This window comes from Salvelinus namaycush, unplaced genomic scaffold (assembly GCF_016432855.1).
Source record: "Salvelinus namaycush isolate Seneca unplaced genomic scaffold, SaNama_1.0 Scaffold122, whole genome shotgun sequence".
NCBI lineage: Eukaryota > Metazoa > Chordata > Actinopteri > Salmoniformes > Salmonidae > Salvelinus > Salvelinus namaycush.
In genome coordinates this window covers 1-23056 of record NW_024057920.1, presented here as the reverse complement: position 1 = coordinate 23056, position 23056 = coordinate 1, and the positions used below count along the sequence as shown (strand labels likewise).

Below are 23056 nucleotides of genomic sequence, written 5' to 3'. Positions count from 1 at the left end.
CATCTGCTAAATATGTGTATGCGACCAATAAAAATAGATTTTATTTGTAAACAAGAGTAATAGTGACCAGTAGCAGGATGAATAATGTTGAAGTCGGAAGTTTACATACACCTTAGCCAAATACATTTAAACTCAGTTTTTCCACAATTCCTGACATTTAATCCTAGTAAAAATTCCCTGTCTTAGGTCAGTTAGGATCACCACTTTATTTTAAGAATGTGAAATGTCAGAATAATAGTAGAGAGAATGATTTATTTACACTTTTATTTATTTCATCACATTCCCAGTGGGTCAGAAGTTTACATACACTCAATTAGTATTTGGTAGCATTGCCTTTAAATTGTTTAACTTGGGTCAAACATTTCGGGTAGCCTTCCACAAGCTTCCCACAATAAGTTGGCTGAATTTTGGCCCATTCGTCCTGACAGAGCTGGTGTAACTGAGCCAGGTTTGTAGGCCTCCTTGCTCGCGCATGCTTTTTCAGTTCTGCCCACAAAATGTCTATAGGAATGAGGTCAGGGCTTTGTGATGGCCACTCCAATACCTTGACTTTGTTGTCCTGTGTCCCTGTGCTTCACGTTTGGGATGGTGTTCTTCGGGCTTGCAAACCTTCCCCTTTTACCTCCAAACATAACGATGGTCATTAAGGCCAAACAGTTCTATTTTTGTTTCATCAGACCAGAGGACATTTCTCCAAAAAGTACGATCTTTGTCCCCATGTGCAGTTGCAAACCGGAGTCTGGCTTTTTTATGGTTTTGGAGCAGTGGCTTCTTCCTTGCTGAGCGGCCTTTCAGGTTAGGTCGATATAGGACTCGTTTTACTGTGGATGTAGATATTATTGTACCTGTTTCCTCCAGCATCTTCACAAGGTCCTTTACTGTTGTTCTGGGATTGATTTGCAGTTTTCGCAACAAAGTACATTCATCTCTAGGAGACAGAAAGCGTCTCCTTCCTGAGCGGTATGACGGCTGCGTGGTCCCACGGTGTGTATACTTGTGTACTATTGTTTGTACAGATGAACGTGGTACCTTCAGGCATTTGGAAATTGCTCCCAAGGATGTACCAGACTTGTGGAGGTCTACAATTTGTTTTCTGAGGTCTTGGCTAATTTCTTTTGATTTTCCCATGATGTCAAGCAAAGAGGCGCTGAGTTTGAAGGTAGGCCTTGAAATACATCCACAGGTACACCTCCAATTGACTCAAATGATGTCAATTAGCCTATCAGAAGCTTCTAAAGCCATGACATCATTTTCTGGAATTTTCCAAGCTGTTTAAAAGGCACAGTCAACTTAGCGTATGTAAACTTCTGACTCACTGGAATTGTGATACAGTGAATTATAAGTGAAATAATCTGTCTGTAAACAATTGTTGGAAAAATGATGTCCTAACCAACTTGTCAAAACAATTGTTTGTTTTAACAAGACATTTGTGGAGTGGTTGAAAAACGAGTTTTAATGACTCCAACCTAAGTGTTGTAAACTTCCGTCTTCAACTGTAAATAGATACTAATGGTAATGGAAATCAATAATCAATGAACAGCAGCTTAGGTGTGAGGGCGAGCAGTAATTGTGTAACCTGTAAGATAAAGGTGCAATCCATAAAATGTGGACATGAAAATTATATATATATATATATATATATACTTCGGTCTCTGACATTGCTTGTAATATTTATATATTTCTTAATTCCATTCTTTTACTTTTAGATCTGTGTGTATTGTTGTAAATTGTTAGATATTGCTACACTCGCAAAACATCTGCTAAATATGTGTATGCGACCAATACATTTTGATTTGATTTGTAAACAAGAGTAATAGTGACCAGTAGTAGGATAAAAAGATAGATACTAATGGTAATGGCAATCAATAATCAATGAACAGCAGCATAGGTGTGAGGGGGAGCAGTAATTGTGTAACCCGTAAGTTGTGGACATGCTGTCACGTTCCTGACCTGTTTTCTGTTGTTTGGTATGTGTTTATTGGTCAGGGCGTGAGTTTTGGGTGGGCAGTCTATGTTTTCTGTTTCTATGTTGGTTTTGGGTTGCCTGGTATGGCTCTCAATTAGAGGCAGGTGTTTGACGTTTCCTCTGATTGAGAGTCATATTAAGGTAGGTTGTTCTCACTGTTTGTTTGTGGGTGATTGTTCCTGTGACTGTGTAATCCACATGGGACTGTTTCGTTTCGTTCGTTTAGGTAGTCTGTTCCTGTTCTTGCGTCCTTCGTCTATATGTAAGTTTGTTTGTTTCAGGTCTGTTGCCTTCGTTTATTGTTTTGTAGTTTGTTCTAGTGTTTTGTCAGTGTTTCGTCTGTTTTGAAATAAATCGTTATGTATTCATCACCCGCTGCGCCTTGGTCCGTTCATACACCACCAGACGAACGTTACACATGCAAATTGCCTTTCATGTCTATGTCTATTAAATACCTGTATTCTACCCTACTATAGTAGTCTATAATGAATCATATCATAAGGAATCATTCTCTCATATTAGGTGAGAGGCAAACTTTTGGAACCTCATCCATCATGACAATTACGACATTAAAAGCAGAAAAACAAACTGCATTGCCCCCATTAGTCTTATTAATGCAGACACATCACATTTTGATGCCTTGTTTTTTTAAGCTGTAGGCCTAGTTACACAATTGAGGAGTATCCTACGTATTGCCCAAGGCTTCAGAGCAGGTCCTCTAATTCATCTTGTCATGACCTGGAAATTTCTCATCTTGTGTTCCCGGACATACACTTCTGATCGTAATAGCTTGGGAGGACGAAGTTAGGGAATTCCAGCTTTTGGAAAAACAGAACTCCTCCCTGGTCTGAGTGGAATATAAGAACAAGCTGCAGACCACAAACCAACACGAAACACAAGGGAGTTCAAACTGCCTGACTGACTAACTAACTAAGGAGCTAGAAGGTAAGTGATAACTCTGTTATATGAGGCAGTCAGAGTTTAAGTTGAATAAATTATCTGTAAATATGTTAGCAATTCATAAAGTAGCCTATGCTCTCTCACCCTCATGTTTCCTTCAGTTTGTCGCATCTGCAAGTATGAAGCTGCTTCTAGCTGGACTTGTTCTGACCCTTATTGTGGGGGCTCAAGCTCAGTGGTACCACTTCCCTGGTGAAGCTGTTCAAGGTCCGTTTATACACTTTAATCATTGTTTCTTCATTGTTGACAGAAATAGATACAGAAACCAATAGCAACAAATCTATCAAGAGCGACAAATCATTCAAGAGTAACAAATCATTCAAGAGCAACATGTACTGTATTTGAGGACTCCTTTAAAGTCATTGTTATTTCTTGAGGCTAGTGGTTTGAAAAGTTGTAAAGTTCCTTGAAAGTGTCAAACTCGACATCTGTGTCCTCCTGACCCTGCAGGTGCTAAAGACATGTGGCGTGCATATGACGACATGAAGGACGCCAACTGGAAAAACTCAGACAAGTACTTTCACGCTCGGGGCAACTATGATGCTGCCAGGAGAGGACCAGGGGGCAGGTGGGCAGCAACAGTCATCAGGTGGGTGATTCTCAAATATCTGTGAGATGCTTATAATGTGGTTCAGTTGGTCATCAAATTATCTCATAAAAACTTTCTCCTTTCTCTAATTAGTTCTTTATGCCACTCTTTGTTAAAAAAAAGTGTCTGGTCAGAAAGACAATTATACCATTATTGGTTTACTGTGGTTGGCGAGTTACTAATGTAATATTTCTCCTCTCTCAGTGATGGCCGGGAGAGGGTTCAGGGTTCCAGTGGTCGAGGACACGAGGACTCAGCAGCTGACCAGGAGGCTAACCGCTGGGGACGTAATGGAGGGGACCCCAACCGCTACAGACCCAATGGACTCCCAAGGAAATACTGAACTTAAAAAAAAGGAGGTTACTAGCCAAACTGAAGGACCACATTCCAAACAAACATATTGCACCTAATTACTGCTTTTGGTAAAACTGTCATATTCTCAAATTATTTTGCCCAAATGTTCTGCTAATAGACAGGTACATGGTACTGAAACTTAGTATACAATATATTTCAAAAGTGTTGCAAAAATAAAGTGATTATGCAACCAGAGACCGAATGTCTTTCTGTATTCAGTATGATATGACTGGTTGGAAAGAAATTTTGAAATCCTGAAATGTGCACTCAAATGATCTGGTGTTGACATTTTCCCAGCCTTCAACTGGCAACCGGTCAGCCCTTTACAACTAGAAAGAGGGACTTTTGGACAGTGGGGTAGCCGTACATAGTACATGTTTTTCATAGGAGACATAGAAGAAGCTGAGAAAAACATAGGAGACATAGAAGAAGCTGAGAAAAACATAGGAGACGAGGCTAAGATTAATGCAGATGACGAGGTGATGTGAACTTTGAGGGTGCAACAACAATTCTTTGCCTCTACCCATCCCTAAGCTCCCTCTCTCCAACACAACACACACTGTGTCCTCCCCTTCTCACTTACAACCAATAGATGCTGGTTTAATTGACCACCGATCCACCAGGGCAATTTGTTGAGTGTAACGAGGGGAATCCTGTTATTAGTGGTGCAGGGGAAGTAAGGAGGCCTGCAGGTACCATATAGGCTTGAACAGCTGGTCCAGGAGGATAAAAAGTGGTAGGTCAGTTCATGACAAATTACAATTATAATATTGGTATCTGCCACGTCCATTTCAGTATATTTGTTAATCATTGAGTGTCACTGATGAAATCTTTGTGAAAATAGAGACATGCTCTGGAACAAAGCTGGTGCCAGGCTATCCTTGTTGTGACATCACAAGAGAAGCATGGGGAGAGAGGGCAAAGGGGAGAGGATGGATGCCCCTGCTGTTAATCAATGGAACATGACAGTTTGAATGAGGATTCAATTCAACATACTATGCAGCTCTATTGAGACCAGAGGTTAGATGAGTAGGCTATGTATAAGTTAACACAGATAGATAATATGCATAAAATTAGCATACAGCTAGGCTTTTGAACATAACCACTCATTATTACAGAATGCAGAATTACAGGCGTACTGTAAAATATGCACAGACATACAATGTTTTGATGAGCCTGACCACACCTCCACACAAGCAACCAATGAGAGTATGGTCCAAAGTACTGTACCAGCTTCTTTGGAACAGACTTTGAACTGAGTGAGTGAGTGAGTGAGTGAATGAATGAGTGAGTGAGTGAGTGAGTGAGTGAGTGAGTGAGTGAATGAATGAGTGAGTGAGTGAGTGAGTGAGTGAGTGAGTGAGTGAGTGAGTGAGTGAGTGAGTGAGTGAGTGAGTGAGTGAGTGAGTGAGTGAGTGAGTGAGTGAGTGAGTGAGTGAGTGAGTGAGTGAGTGAGTGAGAGAGAGAGAGAGAGAGACAGAGAGACGAGCTAAGAAATTGTAACACAGAGGAATTGTAACTCAGGTATATGGCTTTCCTAGATTTTCTCTTTTTTGTCACTCTTAATTTGAAAATATGTTCTTTAGGGCTCAAAGTGAGGTCAATAGCAATAGATTTTGCAATATCAAATATCACAGATTTCGCTATATCATGATTAACTTCACCTGAGATGTGAAATGGGTAGCAACAGGGTTCAGCTTCACCAAGTGGAAATAAGTAGCCTCAGCAGTTGCACTCAGCATCTATGTGATGAGCCCTGAAATGCAGCAAGGAAAACATAAGCATCATGTATTGAATACCCGATCTGTGTATACATTTATGTGGAAGGTTCACCGGGTGAGCAATGATGTGTAGTTAACGGGGGTGAATTATGTTAAGTCAGGTTTACCTAACAATCATAACACTTAAATCTGAATGTGCAAGGCAGATAGGTGGTGGAATGGGTATAGTGTTACGTGGAAATATTTATTCATGATGTATTAACAAACTAGATGTGGTAAGTGTCTCCATTACCACATGTAATCCATTCCCGGCAGTGAAAAATACATGAGCTCATACTGTACATATAAATGAAAAGCAGACATTTAGTAGACAGACCACTCCTGTGCCTTCTCTTAGGTACTATTCTACGACCAAGGTCCACACACACACACACACACACACACACACACACACACACACACACACACACACACACACACACACACACAGACACACACACACACACACACACACACACACACACACACACACACACACACACACACACACACACACACACACAGCACAGCACAGCACAGTAGATCCTTTTATAAAGACAACAAAGCGAAATATTCGGTCAAAGATATATTGTTACAAACCTGCAAAAAGAGAAGGAGTGCTGTGAGCTTCACAGACTAGACTTCAAACAGATATACACCCATATTTCTAATCACAGTATTGGATGTCCCATCTCCCTCTCTCTTTCTCTGCTTTCTCTTGTTCCATTCAAATACAATACACACACACAAATCAGGAGAGATTTGGGAGGAGTAGGAGTAGAGGAAATAGAAGAGTTGGGGATAGAATTAGGGTTGAGGGAGGAGTGGAGGGGAAGGATTGATGTGATTGGTCCAGAAGGAGGGTGGCTGTACAATCAGCTTCTTCTGAAAGCATGGCTCAATGAATGAACACTCTTCATTTCAGGTAGCCAGCCAACACAACATTGAGGTAAATGCTACTATGCCCAGGGATAAGCCAAGTACGTTCCATGCACAGATGTTTCTCAAAGCTTTAACTGAGTGTCTGACTACTGTTCTGATATGGATTTGTACTCTGTTCTTTTCCAGTTCTCCTCCACAGCTGGCCAATTACTTGACTGACTGACTGAAACTGACGGTTGAACATTGGTTGGTTGACTGAGGTATTCTCCATCTATCGTCCACTAATCCATTGTTTTCCTTGCAGATCACGTTTACAGATATACAGACAGATGGCTGACAAGCAGATCAGGTAAGTGCGGATAAGGATATTGATTGAAACAGAAGAATCTGAGAGGATTTTATCACATGTTTTAATTGATGTTCTAGTTTGAGTCTTGAACTAATTCCTCCACTATTTTCCCGCTCTCTCATTCTTGTTTTTAACTTTTGTTATTGATTGGTCATTGTCACCTTTTTGATCCCGTCTCACCCTTCTCTCTTTCTCTCCCTCTCAGTTTACCTGCCAAATTGATCAATGGGGGAATTGCTGGACTGATTGGTGTGACATGTGTATTTCCTATTGACCTAGCCAAGACCCGTCTCCAGAACCAGCAAAATGGTTCCCGTCTCTACACCAGCATGTATGCACAAAGCTGGTAAACACACTCTTTTAACCAGTCAAAAAAAAAAAAAAAAATCTAAAACGAACTTGCAGTTTGCTTGTAGTATCTGCTTACCTCTGGTTGATTCTCTGAGGTCTTTGCACAGTAATCCTTTGTGTTCACTACACAGGTCAGATTGCCTTATCAAGACCATCCAATCAGAGGGGTACTTTGGCATGTACAGAGGTAGAACAAAATTATGTGTGTGTGTGTGTGTGTGCTTGTGCGTGCGTGCGTGCGTGTGTGTGTGTGTGTGTGTGCGTGCGTGTGTGTGGTGTGTGTGTATGTGTGTGTTCATGCGTGCGTGTGTGTGCACACAGGTTTGAGCATGTTCTTTGTTTATGACTCTGTGTCTCTATATTTCTTTGACCATTAGGTGCTGCTGTGAACCTGACTCTGGTCACTCCAGAGAAGGCCATCAAACTAGCTGCCAATGACTTCTTTAGACAGCACCTGTCCAAGGATGGGTGAGTAGTGCTCAGAGGCCTCTTTCAAACACCTGTCTGTCAAATACAATCATACACCAGTCGTAACTGACTGGTACACCAACCTCTTGCCCACTCTGATCTCTTTGAATAGATGTACTTGAAAGATGTAGTGTATACTATATCAGCTTTAACTAACTTCTTGTTTGGATTTGATATACATATCACAAATAGGATTTTAATAATATCTTCACTATGTGCTGGGATCTAGTGGTAATACGTTAGAAGTATAAATATTTTGTAAACATACAGCATGGTTGATAGGACCAATCCCACAGGCCCCTGCAGCATTATCCGCATGACATACCTGGGCTATCTTTAGCGTCCCTCAACATTTCCATGGGGTCCAACAACATGGCTGATAAATTATTGAGTGACCTGCGCTAGTGAACTGGTGAATTATTAACATGTTTCTAAGACTGTGTGAATCCGTGAGTGTGTGTATGTGTTTGTTTATGTATGTTTCTTTATGTGTATCACTAATGGTATGTTTATTGTTTAATGCATGTTTATGGTCATGTCCTTTGTGGATAGAAACAGGGAGTTTTATGTTGTATGCATTTTGTTTAATGTATGTAAATCACTTGAGATAGCACCAGACCATCCAGAGAAATTAGCAAAGTCATTGAACCAAAATGATTATGACATTTGTTCTCTCTCTCAGTCAGAAGCTCACCCTGCTGAGGGAGATGCTGGCGGGTTGTGGTGCTGGTACATGTCAGGTAAGATCAGTTTGGGTATCAGCCTCAGACAGCTTTCTACTACCATCTTGTGGCTCAACAGTCTCTTTGTCTCTCCATCTCTTTGTCTCTCCATCTCTCTGCCTCTCCATCTCTCTGTCTCTCCATCTCTGTCTCTCTGTCTCTCCATCTCTCTGTCTCTCTCTGTCTCTCCATATCTCTGTCTCTCCATCTCTCTGTCTCTCTGTCTCTCCATCTCTGTGTCTCCATCTCTTTGTCTCTCCATCTCTCCATCTCTTGGTGCAGGTCATCATCACCACTCCCATGGAGATGCTAAAGATCCAGTTACAGGATGCAGGGCGGATAGGTGAGAAATGGGTAGAAGAAGGAGAGAGGAGGTTGTATGTTCCCTTGTTCCCAGTCAGGGTTTCATGACTAACCAATGTCTTGTCAGCCAAACAAACACAAACAGATCACAGAGATCTGATCAGTTAGAACCAGTAACAGCCAGCATTGTTATTGTATCAATGTACAATAGTTATTTTATTGCTTGACCACATTTGTGACTCTTCCTTGTGTTCCTGTGACTCCTCAAATGTATTTTTGTTTGTCAACTTCTCCTGGTGCATTCCTGCTTCTCTGTCCCTGATTGATGATGTCACACTGATGATACTGATGATGTTGTGTGTGTTATGACACATGTAGAGGCTCAGAGGAAGCTGATGTCCCAGGCTGCAGTTGGGGCCCCTGGGGGCCCAGTGGAGTTGAGGTCCCATACAGCAATGCAGCTCACCCGGGAGACGGTAAGGACATCTCCGTACAGCAATGCAGCTTACCTGTGGATGGTAAGGACAGTCGTGTGTGTGTATACAGGTATGAGTGTGTATACAGTTGTAAGGTTTTTCCGTGCATCGGCAAGACAGAACAGCTGCCTCCGGTAAGACAAGGGGTGGAGGTCTGTGTCTATTTGTCAATAACAGCTGGTGCGCAAAATCAAATATTAAGGAAGTCTCGAGGTTTTGCTTGCCTGAGATAGAGTATCTCTTGATAAGCTGTAGACAACACTATTTACCAAGAGAGTGTTCATCTATGTTTTTCGTAGCTGTCTATTTACCACCACAAACCGATGCTGGCACTAAGACCGCACTCAACGATCTCTATAAAGCCATAAGCAAACAAGAAAATGCTCATCCAGAGGCGGTGCCCCTAGTGGCCGAGGACTTTAATGCAGAAAAACTCAAATCTGTTTTACCTGTTACATGTGCAAGAAGAGAGGAAAAAAACTCTAGACTACCTTTACTCCAAACACAAAGATGTTTACAAAGCTCTCCCTCGCCCTCCATTTGGCAAATCTGACCATAATTATATCCTCCTGATTCCTGCTTACAAACAAAAACTAAAGCAGGAAGTACCAGTGACTCACTCAATATGGAGGTAGTCAGATGACGCAGATGCTAAGCTACAGGACTATTTTGCTAGCAAAGACTGGTATATGTTCCGTGACTCATCCGATTTCATTGAGGAGTATACCACATCGGTCACCTGCTTCATCTATAAGTGCATCAATGACGTTGTCCCACAGTGACCATACGTACATACCTCAACCAGAAGCCATGGAATGCAGGCAACATCCGCACTGAGCTAAGCTGTTCCAGACGACTGTGTGATCACGCTCGCCGCAGTCGATGTGAGTAAGACTTTAAAAAAAAATGTTGAACCACCTTTTTCTCCACAATTTGTATCTTGTCTCATCGCTGCAACTCCCCAACGGGATAGGGAGGAGAAGGTCAAGTCATGCATCCTTCGAAACATGACCCACCAAACCGTGCTTCTTAACACCCGCCCGCTTAACCCGGAAGCCATCCGCACCAATGTGTTGGAGGAAACAGCACCAATTGTGCGCCACCCTATGGGACTCCTGATTACGGCCAGTTCTGATACAGCCCGGGATTGAACCCGTGTCTGTAGTGACGAATCTTTAAACAGGTCAACATTCACAAGGCCGCAGGGCCAGAGGAATTACCAGGACGTGTACTCCGAGCATGCGCTGACCTACTGGCAAGTGTCTTCACTGACATTTTCAACCTGTCCCTGGCCGAGTCTGTAATACCTACATGTTTCAAGCAGACCACCATAGTCCCTGTTCCCAAGAACACTAAGGTAACCTGCCTAAATGACTACTGACCCATAGCACTCACGTCTGTAGCCATTTAGTGTAGCCATGTAGCCATGAAGCCATGAACACACCAAGACAGTCGTGAGGAGGGCAGGACAATGCCTATTCCCCCAAAGATTTGGCATGGGTCCTCAGATCCTCAAAAAGTTCTACAGCTGCACCATCGAGAGCATCCTGAATGGTTGCATCACCGCCTGGTATGGCAACTGCTCGGCCTCCGATCGCAAGGGGCTACAGAGGGTAGTGCGTATGGCCCAGTACATCACTGGGGCCAAGCTTCCTGCCATCCAGGACCTATATACCAGTCAGTGTCATAGAAAGGCCCTTATTTTTCTTAAAACTGCATTGTTGGTTAAGGGCTTGTAAGTAAGCATTTCATGGTAAGGTCTACCTGTTGTATGCGGCGCATGTGACAAATAAAATGTGATTTGATTATGCCTGCCGTGTACCCTGTAAGCCAATTGATACAGTATGTGTATTACAGTGATTAAGACCAGAATTCAGACCATGACATGGGGAAGTCGGGGACGGCGGAGTGACAGACTGCATCAGGTAAACTCTCCTTCTCACTCTAACTCTTCCACTGCTTCCCTCCTGGTTTTGACAGGCCCTTTCTGATCAATTATATCCATATTATCTGATGGTAGAACATTACAACATCTACTGGTACTATGAAATAAACTGAGAAGGCATTTTAGACTAGAAAATTCAGTAAATGTCGGATAAAAAATGTCGCGACCGTCCTGATGGAAACACCAGATTTCTCATAAACTTTCCAAATATTTAATAAACTAAATACAATAGACAAGGTTGGATCTTTTTGTCTGTAAAATGAATTATGCGAGAGATGGTGGCGGAAAGGCTTTTAAGTGCAAATATTGATTTAATAAAGTAATCTTGCAGTCACAAGATGAAATGTGTGGTCCTCCCTCTCCGACTTTGGAAAGCATACAGTTTATTAGGCTACAGATGAAATAAACTATGATGAACTTCACAGCATGGTTAAATTGCAAAGTGATGAGCTTGATGCTCCTCTCCCAAAAATATTGAGGGTCTTATTCTGGTGACAAAATTAACAACCAGTGCTTGGCTGCCATTTGACAATTAAAAATAATCTCGCTCTCATGTCCATAAACTCATTCTGATTTGTTGTGGCCCCCACAATCATTTAAGTTGCCCATCCCTGATGTAGGCTATATTCGCACTGTATCTACGAGCTGCTGGCTAGAGTGCATGTGCCAATACCAGAGTGGGCACATTCGCTATATTAACTCAATATTTTTTGTAACAAAACCATCAGTTGAAAATGTGATGGAAACCAATTGAACTTTTAACCGAGAAAGTTTTTTATGTGCACTACGTTATCATACACAGAATTTTATCTGCAAAAAGTTTATTTGATGGAAACACGTATCTGGTGGGAAAATGCTCAGATTTTATTCATGCGGATTTGAGAATATTCACATGAAAATCTGCCGCAAATTGGATGGAAACCTCGCTATAGATTAAGATTTGAGATGTATATTAAAAAGGTTTTGTGGCAAAATGCTATATATCCATTATTTAGCTGGAATGGAATGTTTGTATCCTGCAGATTTGACATATAGACATATTACTTTATTGATAATTTTGTAAAAATGTATTTTTTTATATTGATGTCACCAACAGACATATCAGTAGACAGGAATTCTAATGATATCTAGTTTATGTACACCAGTGGAGACTGCTGAGGGGTGGACGGCTCATAATAATGGCTGGAATGGAGTAAATGGAATGGTACCAAACATGTTGTTCCCATTGACTGCATTCCAGCCATTACTGTGAGCCGTCCTTCCACCAGCAGAGTTGTAGTTCTTGACACAAAACGATGTGGCTGGCACCTTCTGCCATACCCTGTTCAATGGCACTTAAATATTTTGTCTTGTTTCAATTGTCTCAAGACTTAAAAATACTTGTTTAACCGGTTTCCTCTTATTCATCTACACTGATTGAAGTGGATTTAACAAGTGACATCAATGAGGGATCATATATTTTACCTGGTCAGTCTGTCACGGAAAGAGCAGGTATTCATTTAAGTGATAATGCTCTCGAAACGGGTGTTGATAGGCCCAAGATGAAGTCGAGGGCTGGCAAACTGTGCCAATATATCCTCTAAACACCAGCTTTGAGGGCATTATCAATTTTATTCAACGGGTTACCAACATATTGTAGCGACCCGCACAGACAGCTGTGTGTTATGTGTTAGGCTAGTAGGTGGTTGTGTTGTACTTACTAGTACCCAGTGTTCGCGGGGTCCGACATGCCAATCAACCTGCTATCTGCCAATCACGGGAATGCCTGGAATGTTCTGATGCCGGGCATCCTGGAGGTTGGCGGAGTAGAGTGGAGGGGGGTTGGGCAGGGGGATGGAGCATTGGAAGTTAAGACCAGGTTTAGCCTTTGTTCTCTCTCTTATGTCTGGCCTTCACAAGAGAAGGTCACGGTTGGCTTGTGGTTATCTTTCACTTATTTGGCGTGGGTTACGGCCAAACAGTAGCCTGTGTAAAGTTGGTTTAATAAACCGTCAATTCGTAAACTCAATCCTCTGTCTGGACAATTGTTCCTTTATGATCTAGTCAGGTCATTACAATATTCAACATATTTTAATAAAAATGTCATTTTGATGAAATTATTCTTACTATTTTATCCTTCACGAGATATATCCCAACATAAATCTAAGGTTGCTCCCCAAGCCGGCTGCTCGTTCGTTCTATCGGTTCGGTTGCCAGTGACACGACTCTGTTTTTTTCTGTATCTACGGACAAACCTAGTCGTTCGTACTAAATGTTCCATTTCCATACTGACTGGCAACATTCTTATCCCTTGCTTTCTAGCTAGCTAACTTACAGTCACATCAAACAGTGCAGCCAGAATAAAAGCAAACTGGCTGCATTTGCGTTTGTTTAAGCTGTTTTCTAGTGACATTTATTTGGATACATCCATAACAACAAGCTAATGATGCGCAATTTCCTCTGAAATAGCTTTGACACTTCGCTGTTTTCTCAATGACATTAAAATCAGTCTTGAAAAAAGGCGCAAATTGAAGGTGGCTCCACACGAGCAAGTTTGACCAGAGACCAGTATGACGACACACCAAATGTGTTTGATGCATCGTGGGAAAAGAGCAGGAATAGGCTTTTTTAGGCTACGGTTTGAAGTGATTGTGTTAGCTGTGTTGTTGGCTAGCTCCTCTGAATACCCAGTGTCCTAACAATAACAGCGGGGTCAATGTTTTGTGTAACTGTTAATAATCACTGCGTGCAATACAGTTTCAGAAACCTTTCATGTTGGTGTGTTGCGTGGTCATTGTTCCTTTTATTTATTAAAACACTAATTAAGCAAGTTCAAGGAATGAGTGTTTTAATAAATAAAAGGAACAATGACCACGCAACACACCAACATGAAAACAGCGTCAATAACACCTGAGGAAAGAACCAAGGGGAGTGACAGATATAGGGAAGATAATCAAGGAGGTGATGGAGTCCAGGTGAGTGTCATGAGGTGCAGGTGCGTGAGGCGATGGTGACAGGTGTGCGGGATACTCAGCAGCCTGATGACCTAGAGGCCAGAGAGGGAGTATATGTGACACCAATGTAAAATTGGAGTCATGAGAAGGGCTAACCTATGACCTGACCCATCACCTTATATATTACTGCCCCCCAGTTGTGACATCCCAAAAAACACACAAAAACTCTACAACCCATATTTCTTCTAGCCTCCCACAAATGCTTTATCTTCTTAACACTAAAACTGAACCTAAATAATATAAAAATGAAATATATATATTTTCATACAACTTAATCTAAATAGAAACTAATACGGATGTACAAAACAAACAGAAATAAAAACAAATATAAAAACAGCTGTCTCCATACTGACATGTCATTATGCTACCAACATGATATCATCATGATAGCACTGGCCATAAAAGTTTAAAACTAGTTTAAAAAAAAAAACATCTTTTTTTTGTTACCTTTCAAAATTCAAATATTTGGTAACACTACATGGAGGTACTGTTTTAAGTACAGGTATTTGCCAAAATAAAGGAAACACTTGAGTAAAGGAGGGATACAAAGTATTTTGAAAGCAGGTGCTTCCACATAGGTGGGGTTCCTGAGTTAATTAAGCAGTTAACGTCCCATCATGCTTAGGGTCATGTATAAAAATGCTGGGCAGGTCATTATTTTGGCTATCATGGCTTTGGCCCGCAGGATGACAATGCCTCCGTCCACAGGGAAGGAGTGGTCACTGATCTGGTTGGCTGAGCATGAAAATTATGTAAACCATATGCCATGGCTATTTCAGTGACCAGATCTCAACCCAATTGAACACCTATGGGAGATTCTGGAGCAGTGCCTGAGACAGTGGTTTCCACCAAAATACAATGATTTGCAATTGAGGACTAAAGCTAAATAGGATACAGTAAAGCATTAAAATCAGTCTTTTTTTCTGATGTTGTGTTGTTGCTGACTAGAAGAGGCAGTGTTAGTTAGCCATTCTCAAGATGCCAGACATGGGTTATATCCAGAAACGGGTAGGCCTCACGAGATGCTAAGAGGCGTATGTACTTTAAACTATCCATATCATTTTTGTTGTTGTTGCAGTATGCCCCATAAAAGCTCACTAGGTTTTCTAATGCCTTCTTTGTGAGTCATTGGAAACCTCCCTGGTCTTTGTTATTGAATCTTTGCCATATGTACAGTATATACTGTAGTCTAGTCAATGCCATCCAATTAAACTATTGCTGTATATATACTATTCTATCCCATGTATTTTTTATTTTATTTATTTTATTTCACCTTTATTTAACCAGGTAAGCCAGTTGAGAACAAGTTCTCATTTACAACTGCGACCTGGCCAAGATAAAGCAAAGCAGTGCAACACAAACAACAACACAGAGTTACACATAAACAAACGTACAGTCAATAACAGAAAATAAAAATCTATGTACAGTGTGAGCAAATGTAGAAGATTAGGGAGGTAAGGCAATAAATAGGCCACAGAGGCAAAATATTTACAATTTAGCATTAACACTGGAGTGATAGATGTGCAGATGATGATGTGCAAGTAGAGATACTGGGGTTCAAAAGAGCAAAAAGATAAATAACAATATGGGGATGAGATAGTTGGGTGTGCTATTTACAGATTGGCTGTGTACAGGTACAGTGATCAGTAAGCTGCTCTGACAGCTGATGCTTAAAGTTAGAGAGGGAGATATAAGTCTCCAGCTTCAGTGATTTTTGCAATTCGTTACAGTCATTGGCAGCAGAAACTGGAAGGAAAGGCGGCCAAAATAAGTCTTGGCTTTGGGAATGAACAGTGAAACATACTTGCTGGAGCGTGTGCTACGGGTGGGTGTTGCTATGGTGACCAGTGTGCTAAGGCAGGGCTTTACCTAGCAAAGTCTTATAGATGACCTGGAGCCAGTGGGTTTGGCGACGAATATGTAGCGAGGGCCAGCCAACGAGAGCATACAGGTCGCAGTGGTGGGTAGTATATGGGGCTTTGGTGACAAAAAGGATGGCACTGTGATAGACTACATCCAATTTGCTGAGTAGAGTGTTGGAGGCTATTTTGTAAATGACATCGCGTAGTCAAGGATCGGTGGGATAGTCAGTTTTACGAGGGTATGTTTGGCAGCATGAATGAAGGAGGCTTTGTTGCGAAATAGTAAGCCAATTCTAGATTTAATTTTGGATTGGAGATGCTTAATGTGAGTCTGGAAGGAGAGTTTACAGTCTAACCCGACACCTAGGTATTTGTAGTTGTCCACATATTCTAAGTCAGAGCCGTCCAGACTAGTGATGCTAGTCGGGCGGGCAGGTGCGGACAGCGATCGGTTGAAGAGCATGCATTTAGTTTTACTAGCATTTGAAAGCAGTTGGAAGCCACGGAAGGAGCGTTGTATGGCATTGAAGCTCGTTTGTAGGTTTGTTATCACAGTGTCCAAAGAAGGGCCAGATGTATACAGAATGGTGTCGTCTGCGTAGAGGTGGATCAGAGAATCAACAGCAGCAAGAGCGACATCATTGATGTATACAGAGAAAAGAGTCGGCCCGAGAATTGAACCCTGTGGCACCCCCATAGAGACTGCCAGAGGTCCGGACAACAGGCCCTCCAATTGGACACACTGAACTCTATCTGAGAAGTAGTTGGTGAACCAGGCGAGGCAGTCATTTGAGAAACCAAGGCTATTGAATCTGCCGATAAGAATGCGGTGATTGACAGAGTCAAAAGCCTTGGCCAGGTCGATGAAGACGGCTGCACAGTACTGTCTTTTATCGATGGCGGTTATGATATTGTTTTAGGACGTTGAGCGTGGCTGAGGTGCACCCATGACCAGCTCAGAAACCAGATTGCATAGTGGCGAAGGTACGGTGGGATTTGAAATGGTCGGTGATCTGTTTGTTAACTTGGCTTTCGAAGATTTTAGAAAGGCAGGGCAGGATGGATATAGGTTTATAACAGTTTAGGTCTAGAGTGTCTCCCCCTTTGAAGAGGGGGATGACCGCGGCAGCTTTCCAATCTTTGGGGATCTCAGACGATACGAAAGAGAGGTTGAACAGGCTAGTAATAGGGGTTGCAACATTTTCGGCTGATAATTTTAGAAAGAGAGGGTCCAGATTTTCTAGCCCATCTGATTTGTAAGGATACAGATTTTGCAGCTCTTTCAGAACATCTGTATTCTACAGATATACAAATATTCTATCCACATACCGTTCAAAATGTCTATACATCCCATCACACATATATATATATATATATTTACACTTTGGACTCATTGCGTGTCGTAACATTATATATTTCTTAATTCCATTCTTTACTTTTAGATCTGTGTGTATTGTTGTGAATTGTTAGATATTACTGCACTGCTGGAGCTATTAACACAAGCATTTCGCTACACCCGCAATAACATCTGCTAAATATGTGTATGCGACCAATAAAAATAGATTTTATTTGTAAACAAGAGTAATAGTGACCAGTAGCAGGATGAATAATGTTGAAGTCGGAAGTTTACATACACCTTAGCCAAATACATTTAAACTCAGTTTTTCCACAATTCCTGACATTTAATCCTAGTAAAAATTCCCTGTCTTAGGTCAGTTAGGATCACCACTTTATTTTAAGAATGTGAAATGTCAGAATAATAGTAGAGAGAATGATTTATTTACACTTTTATTTATTTCATCACATTCCCAGTGGGTCAGAAGTTTACATACACTCAATTAGTATTTGGTAGCATTGCCTTTAAATTGTTTAACTTGGGTCAAACATTTCGGGTAGCCTTCCACAAGCTTCCCACAATAAGTTGGCTGAATTTTGGGCCCATTCGTCCTGACAGAGCTGGTGTAACTGAGCCAGGTTTGTAGGCCTCCTTGCTCGCGCATGCTTTTCAGTTCTGCCCACAAAATGTCTATAGGAATGAGGTCAGGGCTTTGTGATGGCCACTCCAATACCTTGACTTTGTTGTCCTGTGTCCCTGTGCTTCACGTTTGGGATGGTGTTCTTCGGGCTTGCAAACCTTCCCCTTTTACCTCCAAACATAACGATGGTCATTAAGGCCAAACAGTTCTATTTTGTTTCATCAGACCAGAGGACATTTCTCCAAAAAGTACGATCTTTGTCCCCATGTGCAGTTGCAAACCGGAGTCTGGCTTTTTATGGTTTTGGAGCAGTGGCTTCTTCTTGCTGAGCGGCCTTTCAGGTTAGGTCGATATAGGACTCGTTTTACTGTGGATGTAGATATTATTGTACCTGTTTCCTCCAGCATCTTCACAAGGTCCTTTACTGTTGTTCTGGGATTGATTTGCAGTTTTCGCACAAAGTACATTCATCTCTAGGAGACAGAAAAGCGTCTCCTTCCTGAGCGGTATGACGGCTGCGTGGTCCCACGGTGTGTATACTTGTGTACTATTGTTTGTACAGATGAACGTGGTACCTTCAGGCATTTGGAAATTGCTCCAAGGATGTACCAGACTTGTGGAGGTCTACAATTTGTTTTCTGAGGTCTTGGCTAATTTCTTTTGATTTTCCCATGATGTCAAGCAAAGAGGCGCTGAGTTTGAAGGTAGGCCTTGAAATACATCCACAGGTACACCTCCAATTGACTCAAATGATGTCAATTAGCCTATCAGAAGCTTCTAAAGCCATGACATCATTTTCTGGAATTTTCCAAGCTGTTTAAAAGGCACAGTCAACTTAGCGTATGTAAACTTCTGACTCACTGGAATTGTGATACAGTGAATTATAAGTGAAATAATCTGTCTGTAAACAATTGTTGGAAAAATGATGTCCTAACCAACTTGTCAAAACAATTGTTTGTTTTAACAAGACATTTGTGGAGTGGTTGAAAAACGAGTTTTAATGACTCCAACCTAAGTGTTGTAAACTTCCGTCTTCAACTGTAAATAGATACTAATGGTAATGGAAATCAATAATCAATGAACAGCAGCTTAGGTGTGAGGGCGAGCAGTAATTGTGTAACCTGTAAGATAAAGGTGCAATCCATAAAATGTGGACATGAAAATTATATATATATATATATATATATACTTCGGTCTCTGACATTGCTTGTAATATTTATATATTTCTTAATTCCATTCTTTTACTTTTAGATCTGTGTGTATTGTTGTAAATTGTTAGATATTGCTACACTCGCAAAACATCTGCTAAATATGTGTATGCGACCAATACATTTTGATTTGATTTGTAAACAAGAGTAATAGTGACCAGTAGTAGGATAAAAAGATAGATACTAATGGTAATGGCAATCAATAATCAATGAACAGCAGCATAGGTGTGAGGGGGAGCAGTAATTGTGTAACCCGTAAGTTGTGGACATGCTGTCACGTTCCTGACCTGTTTTCTGTTGTTTGGTATGTGTTTATTGGTCAGGGCGTGAGTTTTGGGTGGGCAGTCTATGTTTTCTGTTTCTATGTTGGTTTTGGGTTGCCTGGTATGGCTCTCAATTAGAGGCAGGTGTTTGACGTTTCCTCTGATTGAGAGTCATATTAAGGTAGGTTGTTCTCACTGTTTGTTTGTGGGTGATTGTTCCTGTGACTGTGTAATCCACATGGGACTGTTTCGTTTCGTTCGTTTAGGTAGTCTGTTCCTGTTCTTGCGTCCTTCGTCTATATGTAAGTTTGTTTGTTTCAGGTCTGTTGCCTTCGTTTATTGTTTTGTAGTTTGTTCTAGTGTTTTGTCAGTGTTTCGTCTGTTTTGAAATAAATCGTTATGTATTCATCACCCGCTGCGCCTTGGTCCGTTCATACACCACCAGACGAACGTTACACATGCAAATTGCCTTTCATGTCTATGTCTATTAAATACCTGTATTCTACCCTACTATAGTAGTCTATAATGAATCATATCATAAGGAATCATTCTCTCATATTAGGTGAGAGGCAAACTTTTGGAACCTCATCCATCATGACAATTACGACATTAAAAGCAGAAAAACAAACTGCATTGCCCCCATTAGTCTTATTAATGCAGACACATCACATTTTGATGCCTTGTTTTTTTAAGCTGTAGGCCTAGTTACACAATTGAGGAGTATCCTACGTATTGCCCAAGGCTTCAGAGCAGGTCCTCTAATTCATCTTGTCATGACCTGGAAATTTCTCATCTTGTGTTCCCGGACATACACTTCTGATCGTAATAGCTTGGGAGGACGAAGTTAGGGAATTCCAGCTTTTGGAAAAACAGAACTCCTCCCTGGTCTGAGTGGAATATAAGAACAAGCTGCAGACCACAAACCAACACGAAACACAAGGGAGTTCAAACTGCCTGACTGACTAACTAACTAAGGAGCTAGAAGGTAAGTGATAACTCTGTTATATGAGGCAGTCAGAGTTTAAGTTGAATAAATTATCTGTAAATATGTTAGCAATTCATAAAGTAGCCTATGCTCTCTCACCCTCATGTTTCCTTCAGTTTGTCGCATCTGCAAGTATGAAGCTGCTTCTAGCTGGACTTGTTCTGACCCTTATTGTGGGGGCTCAAGCTCAGTGGTACCACTTCCCTGGTGAAGCTGTTCAAGGTCCGTTTATACACTTTAATCATTGTTTCTTCATTGTTGACAGAAATAGATACAGAAACCAATAGCAACAAATCTATCAAGAGCGACAAATCATTCAAGAGTAACAAATCATTCAAGAGCAACATGTACTGTATTTGAGGACTCCTTTAAAGTCATTGTTATTTCTTGAGGCTAGTGGTTTGAAAAGTTGTAAAGTTCCTTGAAAGTGTCAAACTCGACATCTGTGTCCTCCTGACCCTGCAGGTGCTAAAGACATGTGGCGTGCATATGACGACATGAAGGACGCCAACTGGAAAAACTCAGACAAGTACTTTCACGCTCGGGGCAACTATGATGCTGCCAGGAGAGGACCAGGGGGCAGGTGGGCAGCAACAGTCATCAGGTGGGTGATTCTCAAATATCTGTGAGATGCTTATAATGTGGTTCAGTTGGTCATCAAATTATCTCATAAAAACTTTCTCCTTTCTCTAATTAGTTCTTTATGCCACTCTTTGTTAAAAAAAAAGTGTCTGGTCAGAAAGACAATTATACCATTATTGGTTTACTGTGGTTGGCGAGTTACTAATGTAATATTTCTCCTCTCTCAGTGATGGCCGGGAGAGGGTTCAGGGTTCCAGTGGTCGAGGACACGAGGACTCAGCAGCTGACCAGGAGGCTAACCGCTGGGGACGTAATGGAGGGGACCCCAACCGCTACAGACCCAATGGACTCCCAAGGAAATACTGAACTTAAAAAAAAGGAGGTTACTAGCCAAACTGAAGGACCACATTCCAAACAAACATATTGCACCTAATTACTGCTTTTGGTAAAACTGTCATATTCTCAAAAATTATTTTGCCCAAATGTTCTGCTAATAGACAGGTACATGGTACTGAAACTTAGTATACAATATATTTCAAAAGTGTTGCAAAAATAAAGTGATTATGCAACCAGAGACCGAATGTCTTTCTGTATTCAGTATGATATGACTGGTTGGAAAGAAATTTTGAAATCCTGAAATGTGCACTCAAATGATCTGGTGTTGACATTTTCCCAGCCTTCAACTGGCAACCGGTCAGCCCTTTACAACTAGAAAGAGGGACTTTTGGACAGTGGGGTAGCCGTACATAGTACATGTTTTTCATAGGAGACATAGAAGAAGCTGAGAAAAACATAGGAGACATAGAAGAAGCTGAGAAAAACATAGGAGACGAGGCTAAGATTAATGCAGATGACGAGGTGATGTGAACTTTGAGGGTGCAACAACAATTCTTTGCCTCTACCCATCCCTAAGCTCCCTCTCTCCAACACAACACACACTGTGTCCTCCCCTTCTCACTTACAACCAATAGATGCTGGTTTAATTGACCACCGATCCACCAGGGCAATTTGTTGAGTGTAACGAGGGGAATCCTGTTATTAGTGGTGCAGGGGAAGTAAGGAGGCCTGCAGGTACCATATAGGCTTGAACAGCTGGTCCAGGAGGATAAAAAGTGGTAGGTCAGTTCATGACAAATTACAATTATAATATTGGTATCTGCCACGTCCATTTCAGTATATTTGTTAATCATTGAGTGTCACTGATGAAATCTTTGTGAAAATAGAGACATGCTCTGGAACAAAGCTGGTGCCAGGCTATCCTTGTTGTGACATCACAAGAGAAGCATGGGGAGAGAGGGCAAAGGGGAGAGGATGGATGCCCCTGCTGTTAATCAATGGAACATGACAGTTTGAATGAGGATTCAATTCAACATACTATGCAGCTCTATTGAGACCAGAGGTTAGATGAGTAGGCTATGTATAAGTTAACACAGATAGATAATATGCATAAAATTAGCATACAGCTAGGCTTTTGAACATAACCACTCATTATTACAGAATGCAGAATTACAGGCGTACTGTAAAATATGCACAGACATACAATGTTTTGATGAGCCTGACCACACCTCCACACAAGCAACCAATGAGAGTATGGTCCAAAGTACTGTACCAGCTTCTTTGGAACAGACTTTGAACTGAGTGAGTGAGTGAGTGAGTGAATGAATGAGTGAGTGAGTGAGTGAGTGAGTGAGTGAGTGAATGAATGAGTGAGTGAGTGATGAGTGAGTGAGTGAGTGAGTGAGTGAGTGAGTGAGTGAGTGAGTGAGTGAGTGAGTGAGTGAGTGAGTGAGTGAGTGAGTGAGTGAGTGAGTGAGTGAGTGAGTGAGTGAGTGAGAGAGAGAGAGAGAGAGACAGAGAGACGAGCTAAGAAATTGTAACACAGAGGAATTGTAACTCAGGTATATGGCTTTCCTAGATTTTCTCTTTTTTGTCACTCTTAATTTGAAATATGTTCTTTAGGGCTCAAAGTGAGGTCAATAGCAATAGATTTTGCAATATCAAATATCACAGATTTCGCTATATCATGATTAACTTCACCTGAGATGTGAAATGGGTAGCAACA

At 41.3% G+C, this 23056-nt stretch overlaps 3 protein-coding genes and 1 long non-coding RNA gene across 8 annotated transcripts in view; 3 read left to right on the top strand and 1 right to left on the bottom strand.

Moving 5' to 3' along the window:
- LOC120036145 overlaps nt 1-6386 on the bottom strand; it is a 32731-nt gene extending 26345 nt beyond the window's left edge. For both annotated transcript variants that reach the window (XR_005474432.1, XR_005474433.1), the window contains exons 1-2: nt 6230-6386; nt 5534-5625 (exon numbers count right to left, since the gene is read on the bottom strand). This is a non-coding gene — a long non-coding RNA (uncharacterized LOC120036145). The remainder of the gene's footprint in view (nt 1-5533; nt 5626-6229) is intronic.
- Nucleotides 2798-4066, top strand: LOC120036143 (serum amyloid A-5 protein-like). Its single transcript, XM_038982618.1, has 4 exons — nt 2798-2911; nt 3028-3133; nt 3377-3515; nt 3720-4066. Exons 2-4 carry the CDS (start codon nt 3046-3048, stop codon nt 3856-3858), a joined length of 366 nt encoding a protein of 121 aa, XP_038838546.1. The 5' UTR covers nt 2798-2911; nt 3028-3045; the 3' UTR covers nt 3859-4066.
- A 125-nt stretch (nt 6387-6511) lies between the features above and the next one.
- LOC120036136 (mitochondrial glutamate carrier 1-like) lies at nt 6512-20365 on the top strand. Of its 4 annotated transcripts, none has more exons than XR_005474426.1 (10): nt 6512-6609; nt 6816-6860; nt 7066-7206; nt 7343-7398; nt 7589-7679; nt 8362-8419; nt 8684-8744; nt 9083-9180; nt 11038-11105; nt 20257-20365. XR_005474426.1 is itself a non-coding variant. In XM_038982609.1 (9 exons), the coding sequence occupies exons 2-9, from the start codon at nt 6841-6843 to the stop codon at nt 11038-11040; spliced, it is 528 nt and encodes a 175-aa protein (XP_038838537.1). In that variant the 5' UTR covers nt 6512-6609; nt 6816-6840; the 3' UTR covers nt 11041-11490. The 4 variants fall into 4 exon arrangements, 1 of the variants encoding a protein (XP_038838537.1); XR_005474427.1 differs by having other exon boundaries at nt 6513-6578; XR_005474428.1 differs by having other exon boundaries at nt 6515-6609; nt 7066-7191.
- On the top strand, nt 20299-21570 carry LOC120036142 (serum amyloid A-5 protein-like). The gene is made up of 4 exons (XM_038982617.1): nt 20299-20412; nt 20529-20634; nt 20878-21016; nt 21222-21570. Exons 2-4 carry the CDS (start codon nt 20547-20549, stop codon nt 21358-21360), a joined length of 366 nt encoding a protein of 121 aa, XP_038838545.1. The 5' UTR covers nt 20299-20412; nt 20529-20546; the 3' UTR covers nt 21361-21570.
- The last annotated feature ends 1486 nt before the right edge of the window (nt 21571-23056 follow it).

Excerpts from the sequence above, each read along its gene's own strand:
- LOC120036142 (XM_038982617.1), top strand. The coding sequence starts at position 20,547 with ATGAAGCTGCTTCTAGCTGGACTTGTTCTGACCCTTATTGTGGGGGCT. Across the intron at positions 20,635-20,877 it reads CCCTGGTGAAGCTGTTCAAG|GTGCTAAAGACATGTGGCGT; the intron begins GTCCGTTTATAC and ends CTGACCCTGCAG. Across the intron at positions 21,017-21,221 it reads TGGGCAGCAACAGTCATCAG|TGATGGCCGGGAGAGGGTTC; the intron begins GTGGGTGATTCT and ends CTCCTCTCTCAG.
- LOC120036136 (XM_038982609.1), top strand. The coding sequence starts at position 6,841 with ATGGCTGACAAGCAGATCAG. Across the intron at positions 7,207-7,342 it reads AGCATGTATGCACAAAGCTG|GTCAGATTGCCTTATCAAGA; the intron begins GTAAACACACTC and ends TTCACTACACAG. Across the intron at positions 7,399-7,588 it reads GTACTTTGGCATGTACAGAG|GTGCTGCTGTGAACCTGACT; the intron begins GTAGAACAAAAT and ends TTTGACCATTAG.
- LOC120036143 (XM_038982618.1), top strand. The coding sequence starts at position 3,046 with ATGAAGCTGCTTCTAGCTGGACTTGTTCTGACCCTTATTGTGGGGGCT. Across the intron at positions 3,134-3,376 it reads CCCTGGTGAAGCTGTTCAAG|GTGCTAAAGACATGTGGCGT; the intron begins GTCCGTTTATAC and ends CTGACCCTGCAG. Across the intron at positions 3,516-3,719 it reads TGGGCAGCAACAGTCATCAG|TGATGGCCGGGAGAGGGTTC; the intron begins GTGGGTGATTCT and ends CTCCTCTCTCAG.